The following is an 18,442-nucleotide window of genomic DNA, read 5'->3' as shown; positions in this document are numbered from 1 at the left end:
TTATGTGACTCACTTTCACATTTCACCAAAGATAATTGATAATACTTTAATATATATGCATTTACCCTTGTTTTGCACCTGAATGTATGGCAATCGTTTCACTCTTGTTCACAGCCCACGAAAAAGTGTTTTGTTATCTTGGTCAAACAGAAATAAAAACAGATGAGGGCCCAAACGCACAAATACCTGCTTTAATTGCGTCAAAGGACGGGCCTCAATAAAAATAATGATAGCGAATCGGCGCTAGTATCATCATCGAACTCCCACATCGCTCTCCCATCCGTATCACGGATTTCAAAATACAATTAATAACGAGATAATAAGCTGCTGCCAGTAAACGCTGAAATGTATTGGCCAAATATGATTTGGCACAGGCAATTGAGTGGCACTCGTGGCTGTCATACATATAGCCCGCCGATAACAGATCTCCCAAAGGTTATTCCAAGACGGTTGTTAGGCTAATCCAGTAAGCCACAAACCGCAAATCATGTGACTACCTTACCTTCTTCCTCCCGCCGATCCGAGGGCCTTCAATCTCCCATTCATGGGCCGCTATTAGTTAGTATCATATACTATATGTATTGAACCCGAAGTGCTGCTGGTCAAGATTGTGTTTTATGACTCTTTATAAACCCAAAATCAGTTGATATTGGCTAACTGCTACCTGCGGAAAATAAAACTGGCCTTAAGGCGTTATCGCTGGTCAAAGTCGGTTTATGGTTCCTTTAATATTCAACAAATTGTTGAGGGTTTTCCTTGCAATATTCGCAAAAATAGAGACTAATTAAAATCTTAGAGATTGTGTTCGAAAAATTCCATAATGACTAAGTTTTCGTGTGTGTGTTTTAATCGAAATCAGAGTCATTAAAGTTGGATAACTACATCTGGTCTGTTCTTCTGGTTTGTTGACGTCAGTATTCAAGGCCCAAAACGTTCGGCCTGTAAATCTTTAATTTGGCTTGTCAATTTCTTTGTCAATATTGTAAAAAGTCGCCTCCTTTCGCTCTCATCATGTGTCTCTCACGCCCGAGAGTTAACGTGTTTCGATGTTTGCCAGAAGGTGCGAGGCGCTTCACGTGAGGGGCACACGATCTGTGGAGAGCGAGCACTCGGCTCACCAACCAGGTAACCAGTCAAGAGTATCCCTACTAGATGGAGTCACTTCAATTGTCACCCATTTGGGCTTGTAAACCCGTCATTTAGGCTTTTATAGCACTGACCATTATCGCCTGCTGGATGGTCGGCTACTCAGGCTTTATCACCGGGCGAATGGGGCTCGGCAGGTGAATCGAATCGAGAGCTTCGTGTTTCCTCTGCTCCACCTAACGTCGACGGCGCTGTCTCGCTGTTCCAGCGCTGCCGGCTTCGCCAGCAATGTGAGTAAAACACAAACAGAATTATAAAAACGTTCAATTAGCCGGTGTAGTAAGTCATTACAGTTTCAACGCTCGTTGCGAAAACGACAGCAACTCCGAAAAAAAAGCTACAAAATAATATTTATAAAGAAAGTTTTTCCAGCGAGTGTGAACGGGAAATTGTGCGAAAAATTCAGCAAAGGCCAACTATTATTGGGACATCAGTGGGAGGACGGATCTGCCATGTGAGTCTCACCTAGTACAATCTAAGCAAATATGTAGAATTCGCTGCGTTTTCACTTTTCTGTCGCCCCAACTCGCTGCCATCCGTTTGTTTTTGTCTGCAAATTCGCTGAGGTCCAGTTAATTAGCCCCCCCTTTGGAAAAAGTGTAAATTAAGTAAGACTGAAATGGCAAAACAGCTGATTCGTAATTTTAAAAAGTTGTGTGTCTTTGTACTCAAAGTGAGGTGAGTGAGTTTCTGATTCAACAGCCTGCCAATTAAATACACAAAAATATGCAAAAAAAAAAAAAATTAAGGCATTAAAATCCATACTTATATACAATATGCAAAATATACAAAGACTTATTAAAACCAGTTAAGTAAGCAGAACAATAAATATGTGCTAAAGCCATTGTCAAGGAACTCGAACTCGATTAAGGTGAATGATTTACAACCGAAAGATGATGAATTATTTTGCGTAACTTCCTAGCCATCAAGTGGCGATTGCAATAGGGTTTACAAATCCACTTTCCTTCATATCAAGTGCAAAAATGCGCCAAGATAAGCTTAGCTAAGAAACCAATTGAACATTACCAGGTATGACATGCTATACAGTTTCCCACCCCTCGAGAGCAATAAAAACAATGTGAGCCCTCGTGGGTCTCGAGAGCTACACTTCAAGCAACAAGCGTATTATTATGTGCTTAAAAAGTCATTCAACAAAAAAAATATCATTTAGGCAGTTTTAATTTATTTAATTTTTGTTGCCAATTTGTATATCCCTTTAAAATTAATTAGCAAGTTCCAAGTATCAGGTATTAGGTTATTATTCAGCTTTCGGAGAAGTAATTAAAGTTTCATTTCCTTTTCCAATTAAGTATTGGGAGTGACGTTAAAATACATAAATGGCTTTCGGGAATCCATAAATTAATTTTCCCTCAGTGCACAGAATCCAATGCAGAAGCACTCGGGCGCATCGACTGCGAATGTGATGTTGAGGTTGAGGCCCGGGCCCGGGTCTGAACTTGAACTTGAAAAGCTGAATGCAAACACTGGCTAACACACACACACACACGTTTAAACCGGTGGAAATAAAAATGAAAATTGAAATGAAAATGAAACTGGAAACGATGTAGAAATGTTGCCAACAATTGGAACACCAAGTGAATAACATTAAAATAAATTAAGAGGATGGATCTCCATTAAAATGCCAATCGGCCTGGCCGGAGAAACCAAAGCACGGGTGGAAAATTTGCCACTGCCTTGTCACGAATCCATTGTATTTGTGACGAAGGCTGGTTTATGGACCGCGATAAAACTAATTATGATACAATTAAGGCAATCTGATATCAGACTTCATCTAACGACTTCATCTCGCCGCTGGCAATCAGCCGAGAAAAGGGTGAATGGAGAGCAGTTAGCACGTGTTATGGGGGCCAAAAGGAAATGCGTATAATATACGGCTATCTTCTTTCATGGGTCATTCCGGAGTTTGTACGGCCGTGCAATCTGGAGAGGTTCCCCACTCAACGAGGGCGTACAGATAAGGGTATTTGATTTACGGCTTTATTCCGCACGATAGCCATAGTCTGCCCCCCATTGGCAACCGATTCCGAAGAACTCTTCTCCGCCAATTCGTCAATAAATCCGTCTGGCTGACAATTTACAATTACGTGGTATTTGGCTAAGAGCGTGTGTGCCATTCTCTTGGCCCAGAACGAACTTTGGCAGCCTCTCTCTCCTGCCTTTTTTTTTTCTGGCCACTTATCTTTCCGAAATTTCCGACACTTGAGCGAGCACACTTCTCGAGCCGATTAAAAGGCGTTAGTGATAGCGATTATATTCATAAATTTTTTTGTTAGCCCTATGCATTAAATATGGTTTTGTGGTGGCCCATAAATTGTTTCCTTTTATGGTTATTTACTAATGCACTTTTAATGCCTAGAAAATGAAGTTATAAACCAAGGGAGGGATGATACTAACTGCGCCATCGCCAATTAACAATTATCACTTGCCATTTAAATTTATTACATTATTTATAAGCCAGATAGGGGATTTTTTTATTTATTTAAAGAGGGCTTACTGAAACAAGTGGGCTCTTATGCAACATCCAGATCCGTTCCAGGAGTATCGCATCCATCGCTCTTGACGGTTTTCAGCGATCTGCGGTTGGTTAGCAGTTGAAAAAATGCAAATCATTTCGTCTACGATCGATGGCCTATGTTTACCCAAAAGCGTTTTTGCTAATTGTTTAAATTGATCAATATTTGTGACAAAAATTGCGGCAAAGGAAACTCTGGGTTTGCGCTACCTTTATCATCATCCTATTAAATAACTGACTGGAGATCACGTTTCTATTTTAGATCTGATTATAGATTAAGATAAGAAATTGATATGGAAAAGGTTCTAGTTATTTCACAAAATGTGAAATAACAAGTTGAATGTTATATATTAATAGTAGTGAACTAATTATATTTAAATTCAATTATTTGTTCAGATTTTCTGTTTCTGATATAATATTAAACTTGTTTGTTTCCTTGCCTTTCTTTAAAAAAAAACCAATTAGGGCATTGTGTGGGCTTAATTTCTAAGAAATCTGCTCAAACAAATCAACGAAACAGGGGGAGCAGGTTGTTCAACAGTCTTTTTGCCGACTTATGAAACTTTCCAAAAATGTATTTTCGGCCAGCTCTGACGTGCAAACAATTCCAATAACAATTGAAATTCCGCTCACACAAATAACTCAAGTGCGCAGCCGTCTGTGGGTTTTGTTTTTATATAAAGTTTGCGTATTTAAATTAATGTAGAATCAAAACCCTGTTATACACAATTTACCTAGAAATGGGTTTGCCGAACTCACAACCCGTTTTCTCAAAAGGGAACCATTAGTTGGAAGCCAAAAAATAAAATTACAAAAATTTAAGTGATAAACAAATTACATCATCGGGAGCGGTGGGGGCCCAAAATTGTCAATATGTGAGTGGATAAGCTTGGAACGAGATAAGTAGAGCTGTTTAAGGTTAATTACATTGAGAATTGAGTGCGAAACTCGTCCGCAATGCAAATGTTGAACTAGCCTTGCCTTGCATCGACTTGCCACGAATCGAAATCAACTGCCAAGGTCTCCTCGCAGAACTGGCTAAGAAATCAGGTGGCAAACTGTACCCCAAATAGATCAATAGAGCTGGTAGCTTATCCCGCTCAAATCGGCCGGATCACGGCCTCAAATATTTGATCGCCGGTCGCTGTTAACTGGGGAAACGTGCGTAGGGCGACAGACTCGTGAAATCAAAAGCCAATCACGCCGGGATGACGGTGGAAATTTAGCGTTTGCCCAACCAATTGAAGACGACAGCCTGCTAAATTTATCAAACTAATTTGTTTACGGCTCTCTGCTTTCAGATTAACAACTTGATCTGCCGATCTCCCTGGTCTGCCTAGTCTGGAAATCATCTACATATATCTCGCTATCGGTATCCCCGAAGACCCCGAGTGTCAACAAGCCGCCACAAGCTGGGGCAAAACTGCAAAACGAACCGACAAATGAATCGTGCAAACAGCCCAGATTGTGACTGAGGCTGAGACTGATTCGGGGCTTATTTAAAGGCCGGCTACCCACTGTCTGTCAATCAGAACAATCCAAGCTGCCAGAGGCAGCAGATCGCGAGTGAAATACTTATACCAGAAAGAAGAAAGCATCTTTAGCTTATCGTGAAGCGAACGAGCTGAGACAATAAATAAATTAAATACCGGTGTGGAAAATGGTCGACACCTTGTAAACACTACTTACTTCGCTTTAACGCTTTATTGCACCTCAGTTAAAGTTTATTTTCTGCATTATTGTGTGCAGTATTGTGATATTTCAACGCCTGCCTGCACCACCTGCAGCGTCGTAATCAATTTGTTTTAACACTTTGTGTTAAACTAAAACAAAAGCCATCGTAAGCTTTAGCCAATAAAAAAACGAAAATGTCTGCGTCAAAGGAGGCCATTTGTGCGAGTACAGAAAAGGATCTGGAAAAGCCAGCATTAGGTAAGTCCTTATAATTCTAGTTATGCTAGTTAGGTTTGTGTAACAAATAGAATTTTCTCCATATGAGGCAATATTTGTTAAAATTAGCTGAGAAATTTCTCAAATTGCACACTTTGTTGACTATTATTAAGGGTGACTTTTGACAATAACTTCGTAAATAACAAGTTCAAGACAATAAACCTAAAATAGAGCTTTCTCGTTAGTCAACTCAATAAATATGCATAATTAAATAAAAACAAAACAGGAAATAATTGGATATTTCGAAAGCTTAGACATTTGAATGGCATTCGAGCACACCCTCCATTTCTTCAAATAATTAAGCACTAGACTTGCGATTCAAATGTTGCAAAACCTATGATTTCACTCGGCGCGTAATTGGCCCATTTATTGCACTTGATTCACTACCGCTGGGGCGTATAACTTACATTAAACTTAACTAAACAAATTGCCCAAACAGAACAGAAATCGTGAGGGCACGTACTCCCTGACGGTTTTGCAATCGTTAAACTCAAAAGTAACAATTGAAGCCGACTGAATGGGATTCTCAGTGATTCGACGGGCTTCTCCAGGAATTCACTTGACTTAAATAAGCCGAAAAGAGGCCGAAAATGTATTGGAAGGTTGCCGCCAAACGGAAGTTATTTGTTATGCAATAAAAATGAGCAGAAAAATAAAATCCATTATTAACCAGAGTCGCCAACGCGTGAGCCAAATTCACAATTAACGTGTGACACATAGCCATAGACTGCACAGCGAAAAAAATTATCAGTTTGGATTGATAAAATATCTTATAGTTCTTCTAGTAATAACTGAGAAACTATGGAAATTTTTACTGTGTAGTGGGTGTTTTTGACGGTCCTACAGTGCCAACTTTTGTTACCTGTTTGGATCATTAGTTTACCATTTGCGAAGTGAGCCAAATTGGCTTGTTTATAGTGTCTTCCTTTCCTATATATCTTACACAGAAGTCATCTTTTCTGTCTGGCGAACACTTGACACAGTTTGTGTAAGTTCCCGGTTTACCTTTTTTGCGTAGATCCAACTGGCCACAACCGGTTACCGGCTAAAAGGCCCCAAAATACAAAAGCCAAAACAGGCAACAACAAAAAAAATGAAAACATTGCCATAAATCTCAGTATATTGTGGCAAATGCCAAATACAGTACGTGTTTATAACTGTGCAAATGAACTCTGCAAGGCGGTGACAAAACTCGTTTATTATTTTTTCTCTAGAGATTCGCGGCTAAGGTCAGTTGTGGAAATGCATATTTCGCCTTGGGATTCCGACGAGAACTTTTCACTTTTTACTTTCATTAGCGGATTGCATTGCAATTTATAGAGCTCTGTTGGCTTTGCGTGATGAGCATGGGCCGAATAAAAACAATTTTCGATCTGGCAGCTTGACAAGTATTTTCAGCAAGTCGCTGGCTTTTGGCCCTGATATTGACATTTGAATGTCCGGCCATTATTCCCGGCCTGGCCCGGTCCGGTCCGGCCCCACTAACGTTTATCATCTTTCGACATGCCATCGGTTAATTGGATGAAAATATTCACATCTATTCAATTTCGCGGCCAACGCCTCACCAATTTCAAATTCGCATATTGTGGGTGGTGGTTGGCTGGGTGACTAAAAAAGCCCCCTCAGTGAGTTAACAATAGGGCATCCAGAGAATCAGCGACCTGTTGAGCGTTGCGCTTCAGTTGAGCCCCATATCCGTTCCAAATTTCTATACCATAATACTATATGGGTACTATATGGCGCACTCGTATTGCTGACGTCTCGTAATCCGACTTGCTAAATTAGAAAATTGCTTTTACACAAAAGAGCTCAGACTCATAACTTGGCGTTTTTATGGGAGCAAGAGGGACAGAGAAATTTTTAGAAACCTCTCAATTGCAAAGTGGAAATGCCTTTTCTTTTTTGCTCGAGATCGTGACTTTTGTGACATTTTTTTTGTAGAATTTTATTTGAATTTTGTTTTTTGTTTGCTAGCAAGTGGCAGGCGAATTACTCATCTTGTCAAGAGTGCGCTTGTTACTATTTTTATAGATTACCATTAGCCCGAAAATAGCAAAGGCATTCATTCAAAGAATGCATATCACAAGCGGTCTACCTGCTGAAGAGAAATTAAGGCAAAATAATTTAGCAATTAACCCGGTTCCACAGTAGTACTTCAATGAAATGGATTTAACTGATATATCTGATAGGGGGACGTGAATACCCGTCGTCTGACATCAGCCTAACCTTCTAAGGGGCACAAAGCTGGCTCTTTAAATGGCTGTAAATATTTGACCGAGTGTTTTGCACCTACCGAGATCCGCGATACCAGGAACCCTTATAAAAGCGACGAGTGTATGTTGTTTATGTTTCAATTGAGCCGAAATACAAACAAGCTTCCATTGTGGTTTATTATTGGGACTATAAAGGGGGATCTTTTATATCCCAGAATTCCCCAGAATGTTCTCACACACTTGATACTCTTTCTCTTATTATCATTTAATGACAGATGAAAGCAAAAGTTTCAATGGAATTCCATTCGACTTGGCGCGGATGAATGCTTACGTTACGTTGCTGGAAAGCTCACCCAGAAAGCATGCTATGAAAACGTAACGTTAGCTGGTGTAAAATTCATGTAGATTAGTTGTAGAATAGTTACCTGTTTCCGATGCCCATAATTACTAAAATATTTATATTTATTGTAGTTGGTGTACGGAAATAGCACCCAAATGGTTGGCAGACAGTTTGAAAAATCACTTAATTGCTTTGAGCGCGCACAACTGTACCATGACATGTTCAAAAACTTTTCCATTTGAGGGCCTGCCAAAAAAATACACAAATATGGCGAATATTTCATGGGCCATTTGCATGTGTGTGTGTGGTAGCACTTTCGCAATGCACTATAGGAAATTTGACCACTTTTTCTGGCCAAAAACCATTTTTTGAAAGTTAAAGGATTTAAATAATTTTAACTGCATATCATTCACAATAGATTAATTTTTAATGTTGCATACCAGAAATTTTCATAGATGGCGCCACTGCGAAGAAAACAGCTGTTAAAAACAGCTGTTGATGTTAACATTTACATGAGCTTAGAATTTACGATTTTTTGGTGCGATTTTAAAAACACGAATACTTAAAATTTTATGGACAAAATAAAAAGTTTTGAAATGAATACTTTTTTAAGTGGTTTGTATTGTGTGTTTGTGTATGTGAAGTGTCCAAAAAACTTGTGTTGTCCTTTTAATAAAGTGAAAATGTAAGCAGTCTAGCATAAGAAATTTTTAGAAATAAATCACATTTTTAAAAAGAGATTTAAACCAAGTCTGGCGGAGTCGGACAATGTAATTTAGTCCATGTTGTAGATTGTTTAATTTTCTTCAAATGAGTGAAATATGAATATGCATAAAAATGCACTTTCGAAGAAATTCATAATTTAAGGAGGCAACCTCAACACCTTGAATGTGAATCTGTTAGCTGTGAGACTAGTGCAAAACCGAACAGTTAGAATGTTATTTTTAAATAGGGGGTGGTGCCACGCCCACAATTTTTTCATTTATGAGTTCTTTTGACCATATAAACTCAAATCAAAAATCAAAATTTAAATATCTTGCTTAGTTTTTGAGTTAGAATGTGTTTCTTAAAAAGTGGGCGGTGCCACGCCCACATTTTTTAAAAATATTGAATCTATTGACCATGTGAACTCAAATCAAAAATCAGAACTTAAATATCTTGTTTCGTTCTTGAGATATTATTTTTGGCCAGAAAAAGTGGTCATATTTCCTATAGTGCAATGGCTTCCCTGCTTTGTCACGAGAGCTTAAGAGAAATACACCCTCAATGTCAGCTAACAATAATAAAAAAAAGCATTTAGCACTTTTTATTATTGCAAAAATATGAATAATTTAACAATATCTCAAGTTGGTTTTTTTTTATTGCTTTCATAAATAAATTTAAAATTTCATCTGTAGCTCATTCGCAAGTCTATAAGATCCAAAAGAATTTGAAAAATAAACTTCCGAGCAGAAGCAGGCGACAAACACGTGTCCGTCTCAGCCGGGCGGCAACTTTCAGAGCAAGCCCCGACATCGGCCCACACCAGAACATATATAAACATACATATAAAAAAAATAAAAACAAACACTTGTGTGAGTCAAGCGTGACTGTAGATATTTTTACAGTTTCAACTCTGGTCCCGCTCTGCGGTTTGCTGAACAAATACAACAAATAGAATAAACCCAGAGCGGTTGGCTTTTGTTTTTGCCTTTTGGTCTATGTCAAAATTAGCAACAACTTGTCAAAGCAATTGTGTAGCGTATATATTTTGGCATGATTAGCAGTAATTACACAGAAAATAGTGCACCTTGTGGGGAGGCGCCTCCATTTAGCAGCAGGGCACTTCTATGACTTCATCTTTATGAGGGTGCTTGGGATGATAATCTAGAGGGTTCTACAACTGCATAGTTTATACTTTTTTGGGTTAAATAAATTTAAATTTGTCTTTTAGTCATCAAGTACAGCCCTTGTCCACTTAGTAGTCTTCCGAAAAATGCCCTCATAATCACTTAGCTGTGCATATTTTAGGCAGCGCGTGTACACCGCCGCCTCCATGTGCCGCAAGTCACGAGATATGGATGTGGCCCGAATGCTTACGTCCATCGGAATATAATTAGACGTTTATACTATAAGTGTATGAATGGAGGTGCGGAAGATTTCTTTGACTTTGAGGCTAGAGTAAAAAGTTCATTCGGGCAATTGACATCAATCGGGGATCGCGCACCGAAAATGATGCATTTTGCACTGAGAATTTTCCATTGCTAGATTTAATTAGAGGGAAATCTAAGTACCGAAACTGATGTAATTGCCACTGGGAGAGAGAATAACGCCGGCGCAGAGCCGCACAGCCTGCTCAGGGTATATTCGAGCCACCCAATCCACAATACCCATGCCCATGTGTACCCATTCTACCCAATACCCACTGCCATGGCAGTTTATAAATGAAGGCGACGCAACAGTTGGCGCTCAGTAGAAAAAGCTAAAAGCAACAAGCGGGAGCACAAAAGTTCTGACTCAGTTGAGCGGCCAATATCGTCCGAGGCAGACCGTCCAACCACCCGGCGTACTATCGCTAGTGTTTAGAATTTCAAGTCCAAGAGTTTCCCCAATCCGCGATATGTTACGGTTCCAAATATTCCAATTCGAAAGATAAACCATGAAATGGTTCAAGCGTGTGCGCAAAAAGACCACTTGAGCTCGAAATAAAAAAAAGTCCGAACTAGAAATTATCGAATTTAATAGTTTAGTTATAAATTTAAAAAAGAAACCCTAAGGGTAGTGCAAAAAACAGAACCACAATGCCTTTTCGCCGTAGCAGTTTAAAGCATCGCCATCGTGATGGTCACGTTCTGGTTTGGAATCAGAGGCATCTTCAAGAGTCTCTGGATCAGGAGCCAAAAAGTAAGACTTCAGACAAACCAAGTCTTTCACTCACCACACGGCGTATACGTAATATGGTGGAGGGTGGCTTTTAGAAAGCCGATTTCCGCACCAAAGACCTGGTTTTTTCCTCGCGACTTACACGTGCTTCTCCTCAACGCTTTCAACGAAAGCGAACGCGACTATTGTGCAACACGAGACAGTGGCGGAAATTATGGGGAATTGGGAGGGGGCGGACATGGGCGGTAATCGGGCAAATCGTGCGATTTATCGCTGGGTGAGCACAAATAAACAGCAATAAAATTTTCGAAATTAATTTTGATTCAGCATTTCCCCAGTTCGGGCTATTGTTTATGTCATACGATTTCTGACGAATTTTTTTGTGAACTAAATTCCTAAGAAGCTGGCAGGTTATTGAACACGAATAGCTTATCTCACAGTTTCCAATTGCATCGATTAGTTTTGAAACACATTAGTTTTGAAAGGCAATTGGCTCAATTATGTCGGAAATCTGATGAATCAGCGCTGGCAGCCTTGAACTTTTCGTACGTCACCCATTTTTTAGAAAGACCCATTTTTAGAAAGCCAAGCACAACTGTACTGGCAATAGTTTTAACCTCACGTGTTTCACGCCCGTGCCATTTGCTCGAAAAGCCGGCAATATTCACTGCCACATCAAAGCCGGCACTTAAAAAACTTCATATACACACCAAAAGTAAACAATGGCATTCATCGGTAATAACAAAATCCGATCTGGGAACACGAGCCTCTGGCCATAAAATCAAATAAATAAATGAGTGGATATTACGACTGCAAATATCAATGAAACGGCATATTTTCACGCAGCAAAACATTTTCAGACCCTAAATTTTGTTCAGTGCTCTAGGGTCTGTGTTCTACTTTGGTCTTATGAGTAAACTCAAAGAAAATCTTATCTTATGCAGGCAACGAACCTTGGGCTAAGCAAACCCCAGACATGGTTATATCTCGGTGATATTATCTCGCTTTCAGCCTCGGATCGTTGGGGCTATTTTTGCATTTCCGAAGCGGTGTAATTCCGCTGCTAACATTTATTTTCGTTGACAAGACTTCCGGCTTGCCTTAGGCAAATTAAATTATTGGTGACTGACGCGTTCACTGATAGAGCTAGATTAATTATTTGCATACTCTCTGGGGTGTTTGAATTTTTGTTAATTAATTTCTGAATTTTTTTGTAGGATGCTTTGCCACCCGGTACTTTGTGACGTTCATGCTGTTCCTGGGCATGGCCAATGCCTATGTGATGAGGACCAACATGTCCGTGGCCATTGTGGCGATGGTGAACCACACGGCCATCAAAACTGGTGAGGAAGTCTACGACGACGAGTGCGGAGATCGTGATATTCCAATTGTAAGTTGAGACATTTAATACTTTTACATGATACTTACTAATTAAACAATAAAATTTCAGGACGATTCTCAGGACGGCGAATTTGCCTGGAACTCGGCTCTGCAGGGCTATATCCTGTCCTCCTTCTTCTACGGCTACGTCATCACCCAGATTCCCTTCGGTATTCTGGCCAAGAAGTACGGCTCCCTGCGCTTCCTGGGCTACGGCATGTTGATCAACTCGGTGTTCGCCTTCCTGGTGCCGGTGGCTGCCCGCGAGGGTGGAGTCTGGGGTCTGTGTGCCGTGCGTTTTATCCAGGGTCTCGGCGAGGGTCCTATTGTGCCCTGCACCCACGCCCTGCTAGCCAAGTGGATCCCGCCCAATGAGAGGTCTCGTATGGGTGCCGCCGTCTACGCTGGAGCCCAGTTTGGAACCATTATCTCCATGCCTCTTTCCGGTCTCCTGGCGGAATACGGTTTCGATGGAGGCTGGCCCTCGATCTTCTATGTGTTTGGTATTGTCGGAACTGTGTGGTCCATTGCCTTCCTTATCTTTGTATACGAGGATCCCACAACTCATCCCAAGATTGATGAGCGCGAGAAGAAGTACATCAACGATTCTCTATGGGGCACTGATGTTGTCAAGGTGAGTTCAAAGCTAACAGAGTTCAAGTTTGCAAATTTCTAAACGTGATTATCTTCCCCTTGCAGAGTCCTCCAATTCCCTTCAGGTCCATTGTCAAGTCGCTGCCCTTCTACGCCATTCTGTTCGCCCACATGGGTCACAACTACGGCTATGAGACTCTGATGACTGAGCTGCCCACTTACATGAAACAGGTGCTCCGCTTCTCCCTGAAATCCAATGGCCTGCTCAGCTCCCTGCCCTACCTGGCCATGTGGCTCTTCTCTATGTTCATCTCGGTGATTGCCGACTGGATGATCAGCTCCAAGAGATTCTCCCACACGGCCACCAGGAAACTGATCAACAGTATCGGCCAGTATGGTCCCGGCCTGGCCCTGATCGCCGCCTCCTACACGGGCTGCGACCGCGCTCTGACTTTGGCCATCCTGACCATCGGCGTGGGCCTGAACGGAGGCATCTACTCCGGCTTCAAGATCAATCACTTGGACCTCACCCCGCGTTTCGCCGGCTTCCTGATGGCCATCACGAATTGCTTGGCCAACTTGGCGGGTCTGTTGGCGCCGATTGCGGCCGGCAACCTGATCTCCGATCCCAGCAAGGTGAGTTTCCAGTTGCAGAAGCCTCGTTTTGCATTACTAACTTCCCGTTTAATGTTTATAGCCTGTGATGGGTCAGTGGCAGATCGTGTTCTTTATCGCCGCCTTTGTGTATATCATCTGCGGTACGTTCTACAACATCTTTGGCTCCGGCGAGCGCCAGTACTGGGACAATCCCTCCGAGGACGAGCAGAAGCCAGCCCTGGAGGCCAGCAGCGCTACCAACCCACCAAGGCTGAGCAACGGCAATTCGGCGCCACGGGCCATCTCCAGCTCCTAAGCTCTCCGGCCGTAGTATTAGCTGTAGTCGTCCGTTATTGCACTATCTTTAATATGAATGTTTAGTTTAGATATTGTTTTAGTTTCCTACCTATAGATATTAAGCCAAAAGTTGTTGTATCGATAGTTAGCCATTGATCTATTCCTATGCCTGTAGCGATCCGCAGAATAAAAGACACATAGTTCCCAATTGTAACTGAAATGTAAACTCACAAAAGAACCACACACAACCCAAACCAAATCGAGCACAAATCGTCAAGCCTTAGTTAAGAGGATCGAGGTCTACCATTCTGAATGCGTAGCTTTCTTATCTTATTGTGATAGAGACAGAAATTAGTTTTCTCACTGATGTGTTTTGAAACGAAATGATCCGCTCAAGCGACCATTGCAAAGAAAGCAACCAAATGTATGAAAACCAATAAAAAAAACTATAGCCTAAGTATACTTTGAAGTGTTTACCTCATGGCTATCTTGGGGGTAGCTCCACCCTTCGCTCTAATTCGTAAATAATAAGCAGTTGTCAGGATATCAAAAGCTTACATCTTTCCTACCGAGTATGTAAATACCAGCAGCAAGGATATGGCCATCAGTTTGTAGTGAAAATGGGTCACAAAGAGGAGCTCAGCCCGGAGCAGGTGGACCTGAAGGTGTCCCCACTGGTGGCCTCCCTGAAGCGAACTTGGAATGACTTCTGCGCCACCAGCAGTATCCATGGGTTAAGATACACCCGCGATGAGGACACCAATCGTATAGTGCATTTTGTTTGGCTACTCATCTCATTGGTGATGTTCATTTGTGCTGTGGTTATGGCGCGCACCTTCTACATTGACTTTCGGAGTAATCCTACGCGGATGAATGTGGAAAGTGACAACACTCCTGTTAGCAATTTATACTTTCCACCAGTCACTATTTGCCCGGATGTGCTCTTTAATATGCAAAAGTCAGAGGCTTTTCTAAAGACACTGTAAGTGGATGTGATAAATTATAGTATTATTATTAAATAAATATTTTAAAAGGCAACTGCCCCAGGGAACCAATCAAAGTTTCATTCTTCGAAAGCTGCACATCTTCTATGGTTTTATGTTGGATGATGAAAAATACTCCGACCAGGATATCAACCCCATGGAGTCCTTGTTGTCCCTCAACAATCTCACCTTACAGCAGCTGGTGGAGCACTTACGTTGGAATTGCGATGAGATTTTGTATCGTTGCAGGTTTAATGGCCAGATACGGGATTGTTTAGAGCTTTTTCAATTGTCCAAAACATTTTTTGGGCACTGCTGTTCTTTCAATTTAAGGCAAACGGGGTTTGTTTACATGACACCCCCTCTTAATATTTACTTTACTTTTAGTTTCCATAAATTTCAGTCTCAACTTTACTGGCGAACGTGCTGTTGGAGGTCTGAAGTATGGGCTCTCAGTGATTTTAAGATACAAAGATGACAACTATGATCCTGTTCAATCCTATTCCTTTGGCGTAAAACTACTTATCCAGGAAGCAGATGCCTTTCCCAGTGCTCACTCCTCTTCAAAGTTTATAGCTTTCGACTCTGAAGTTTTTGCGGCACTTCATCCTCAAGAAACTTTTTGCTCGCCTGCCGTCAAAGCCCTTTCCATTGAAGACAGAAACTGTGTTTTCCGAAACGAGTTCACGATGCGGTACTTTAAGAATTATGTTTATCCGAATTGTGAGCTCAACTGTAGGGTCACCAATATGGTAAAGTTCTGCAACTGCCACACCTACTTCTTCGACTTTAACCGAACTACAGACAGGATATGTACATTCAAGGATATACCTTGCCTGGTGGATAACTTTGGTGGGTACAGCTTATAGAAGATATTATTATGTATTTTATAATCAAATTTCAGCTAACATTATCACCAGGAAGAGAAGTACTCAGTGCTATTGCCCTCTGACCTGCGAACATTTGGATTATGATGTGCAGATTTCAGATTTTCCTCTGAAACTCAATATGCCTGTGGCCGACCAATTCTAGTGAGTACTAATCATTAAATCGATAGCCCATCAATGCATTAAATATTCTCCTTAAAGCTCAGGGATAGCCAAAAACGATGGCATACTGCATGTCTTTATAAACTCATTTGGCTACCGACGTTTGCGTCATGATTTGCTCTCCAATATGGTTACCTTAGTGTGTAAGTAGTTTTTATATTATCTCTTTTAAAAATTAATTATTATCTAAATATCTAGCTAACTTGGGCAGTGCCTTTAGTCTCTTTGTGGGAATGAGCATGCTGTCTGTGGTGGAGATTATCTACTATTTCTCCGTGATTCTTCGCAAGAACTATGTGCTGGAGTGCGAGGCTCGCAAAAAGATGCTTCATAAGGGGCCAAAGTTCGCCTGGCCAAAAGCAAATGACTCGTACAGTAAACACGAGAAATCAGTTTTCATAATTCACAAATCGTAATCAGTTTGCTGGCAGATACAAAACAAAACAAAAAATGTCATAAATTAGTGCAATAAACTATCGTATCAAGTCGAAGAAAGAAAAGTGAAAACTTTTGTATACACTTTCGGGGGAGGTTAAGGCTTCACTAGCAACTACATTAAAGGGTATTTGAAGCCTCTGCATACTATATACGCATCTTATCATAGAATGTACAATGTCTTATGATGTTCTGGGAAAGCCAATTTCAGTGGCAGATATCTCTTATTGCCATAGGTCAACCAATGATGGCCATTGTAAATTATATTCTTAATCGAAACGCGTCCATCTGCTGGTCGTAAATTGGACCCAAGCGGAGTAATCCGCGATAAGATTACCCCTGGGGTATATAAGGGGAAAAGTCCGCCGAGATTACCTACAGTATACGGTCATGTTCAAGTTCGCCACAGCCGTGATTCTTTGCTTGGTGGCGGCCAGTTCTACGCTGGCCCAGCACAACCCCCACTGGTGGGGCAATCGCAACACCATCGTCCACTTGTTTGAGTGGAAGTGGTCCGACATAGCCGCGGAATGTGAGAACTTCTTGGGTCCCCGAGGCTTTGCCGGCGTGCAAGTCAGTCCTGTGAATGAGAACATAGTTGCCGCTGGACGTCCCTGGTGGGAGAGGTACCAACCCATTTCCTACAAGCTCATTACCCGATCTGGAAATGAAAAGGAGTTCGCTGATATGGTTCGTCGTTGCAACGAAGTTGGAGTCAGGATCTATGTGGACGTTCTCCTCAATCACATGTCTGGGGACTTTGATGGAATTGCCGTGGGCACTGCCGGATCCGAGGCAGAGCCCTCCAAGAAGAGTTATCCCGGTGTTCCGTACTCTGCCCTGGATTTCCATCCCAGCTGCGAGATCACCGACTGGAACGATCGCTTCCAGGTGCAGCAGTGCGAGCTGGTTGGCCTCAAGGATCTGGACCAGAGCAGCGAGTGGGTGAGGAGCAAACTGATTGAATTCCTGGACCATCTCATCGAGCTGGGAGTGGCAGGATTCCGAGTAGATGCCGCCAAGCACATGGCCGCCGATGATTTGTCGGTAAGTTAGTTAACCTTATCCATCGAGCCAATGAATTGAATTCTTTTTGCAGTTTATTTACAGCAGCCTGAGTGATCTGAACATTGAGCATGGCTTCCCCCACAATGCAAGACCCTTCATCTTCCAGGAGGTGATCGACCATGGTCACGAGACCGTCTCCCGGGAGGAATACAACCAACTGGGCGCCGTCACCGAGTTCCGTTTCTCCGAGGAGATCGGCAATGCCTTCCGCGGAAACAATGCCCTGAAGTGGCTGCAGAGCTGGGGCACCGGCTGGGGCTTCCTGCCCTCCGGACAGGCCCTGACCTTTGTGGACAACCACGACAACCAGCGAGACATGGGCGCTGTGCTGAACTACAAGTCCCCCAAGCAGTACAAGATGGCCACCGCCTTCCACCTGGCCTACCCCTACGGCATCAGTCGGGTGATGAGCTCCTTTGCCTTCGACGACCACGACACGGCTCCGCCCCAGGACGAGCAGGAGAGGATAATTTCGCCGGAGTTCGACGAGGAGGGCGCCTGCGTGAATGGCTGGATATGCGAACACCGCTGGAGACAGATCTACGCCATGGTGGGCTTCAAGAATGCCGTAAGGGACACGGAGCTGTCGAACTGGTGGGACAACGGCGATAGCCAGATCTCCTTCTGCCGCGGCAACAAGGGTTTCCTGGCCGTGAACAACAACCTGTACGACCTGTCCCAGGAGCTGCAGACCTGCCTACCAGCCGGCGTTTACTGCGACGTGATCTCCGGCAGCCTGGTCGATGGATCCTGTACCGGAAAGTCCGTGACTGTTGACGACAACGGCTATGGCTATGTCCACATCGGATCCGATGACTTTGACGGTGTACTGGCCCTGCACGTGGACGCCAGGGTTTAGTTAGGTAACACAGAAAACTGGGCTTTATTTCAAAAGTCTCAAATTACAATAAAAACGAACGCACATAATGTATGGAGGTTTTATAGCTAACTATTCGAGTATGTGTGTATATGACTGATCGGTAACAAAGTAAGAC

The 18,442-nt window shown here is 42.2% G+C and overlaps 3 protein-coding genes across 4 annotated transcripts; all 3 read left to right on the top strand.

Moving 5' to 3' along the window:
• Positions 1-1,430: 1,430 nt before the first annotated feature.
• Positions 1,431-14,374, top strand: Picot (putative inorganic phosphate cotransporter protein picot). 2 transcript variants are annotated; one of them, XM_017252844.3, is made up of 6 exons: positions 1,431-1,600; positions 4,981-5,611; positions 12,262-12,434; positions 12,495-13,058; positions 13,124-13,654; positions 13,716-14,374. In XM_017252844.3, exons 2-6 carry the CDS (start codon positions 5,548-5,550, stop codon positions 13,929-13,931), a joined length of 1,548 nt encoding a protein of 515 aa, XP_017108333.1. In that variant the 5' UTR covers positions 1,431-1,600; positions 4,981-5,547; the 3' UTR covers positions 13,932-14,374. The 2 variants fall into 2 exon arrangements, with proteins under 2 accessions (XP_017108333.1, XP_017108332.2); XM_017252843.3 differs by lacking the exons at positions 1,431-1,600; positions 4,981-5,611 and adding an exon at positions 10,642-11,065.
• A 158-nt stretch (positions 14,375-14,532) lies between these two features.
• Nach (nach) lies at positions 14,533-16,360 on the top strand. The gene is made up of 6 exons (XM_017252846.2): positions 14,533-14,894; positions 14,947-15,237; positions 15,299-15,747; positions 15,800-15,926; positions 15,984-16,087; positions 16,143-16,360. The coding sequence occupies exons 1-6, from the start codon at positions 14,533-14,535 to the stop codon at positions 16,358-16,360; spliced, it is 1,551 nt and encodes a 516-aa protein (XP_017108335.2).
• Positions 16,361-16,769: 409 nt separating this feature from the next.
• Amyrel (Amylase related) lies at positions 16,770-18,396 on the top strand. The gene is made up of 2 exons (XM_017252845.2): positions 16,770-17,426; positions 17,479-18,396. Exons 1-2 carry the CDS (start codon positions 16,770-16,772, stop codon positions 18,304-18,306), a joined length of 1,485 nt encoding a protein of 494 aa, XP_017108334.2. The 3' UTR covers positions 18,307-18,396.
• The last annotated feature ends 46 nt before the right edge of the window (positions 18,397-18,442 follow it).

The sequence above is a fragment of the Drosophila bipectinata genome, chromosome 2R (assembly GCF_030179905.1).
Source record: "Drosophila bipectinata strain 14024-0381.07 chromosome 2R, DbipHiC1v2, whole genome shotgun sequence".
NCBI classification, from domain to species: Eukaryota; Metazoa; Arthropoda; class Insecta; order Diptera; family Drosophilidae; genus Drosophila; species Drosophila bipectinata.
The sequence above is the reverse complement of the archived record's forward strand: the minus strand, read 5'-3'. Positions and strand labels throughout refer to the sequence as shown.

Bases quoted from the DNA above. Each gene is read 5' to 3' on its own strand.
- Picot (XM_017252843.3), top strand. From the start codon at position 10,963: ATGCCTTTTCGCCGTAGCAGTTTAAAGCATCGCCATCGTGATGGTCAC. The intron at 11,066-12,261 runs GTAAGACTTCAG...ATTTTTTTGTAG, and splicing joins TCTGGATCAGGAGCCAAAAA to GATGCTTTGCCACCCGGTAC. The intron at 13,059-13,123 runs GTGAGTTCAAAG...TTCCCCTTGCAG, and splicing joins GGGGCACTGATGTTGTCAAG to AGTCCTCCAATTCCCTTCAG.
- Nach (XM_017252846.2), top strand. From the start codon at position 14,533: ATGGGTCACAAAGAGGAGCTCAGCCCGGAGCAGGTGGACCTGAAGGTG. The intron at 15,748-15,799 runs GTGGGTACAGCT...ATCAAATTTCAG, and splicing joins TTGCCTGGTGGATAACTTTG to CTAACATTATCACCAGGAAG. The intron at 15,927-15,983 runs GTGAGTACTAAT...TTCTCCTTAAAG, and splicing joins CCTGTGGCCGACCAATTCTA to CTCAGGGATAGCCAAAAACG.
- Amyrel (XM_017252845.2), top strand. From the start codon at position 16,770: ATGTTCAAGTTCGCCACAGCCGTGATTCTTTGCTTGGTGGCGGCCAGT. The intron at 17,427-17,478 runs GTAAGTTAGTTA...TTCTTTTTGCAG, and splicing joins TGGCCGCCGATGATTTGTCG to TTTATTTACAGCAGCCTGAG.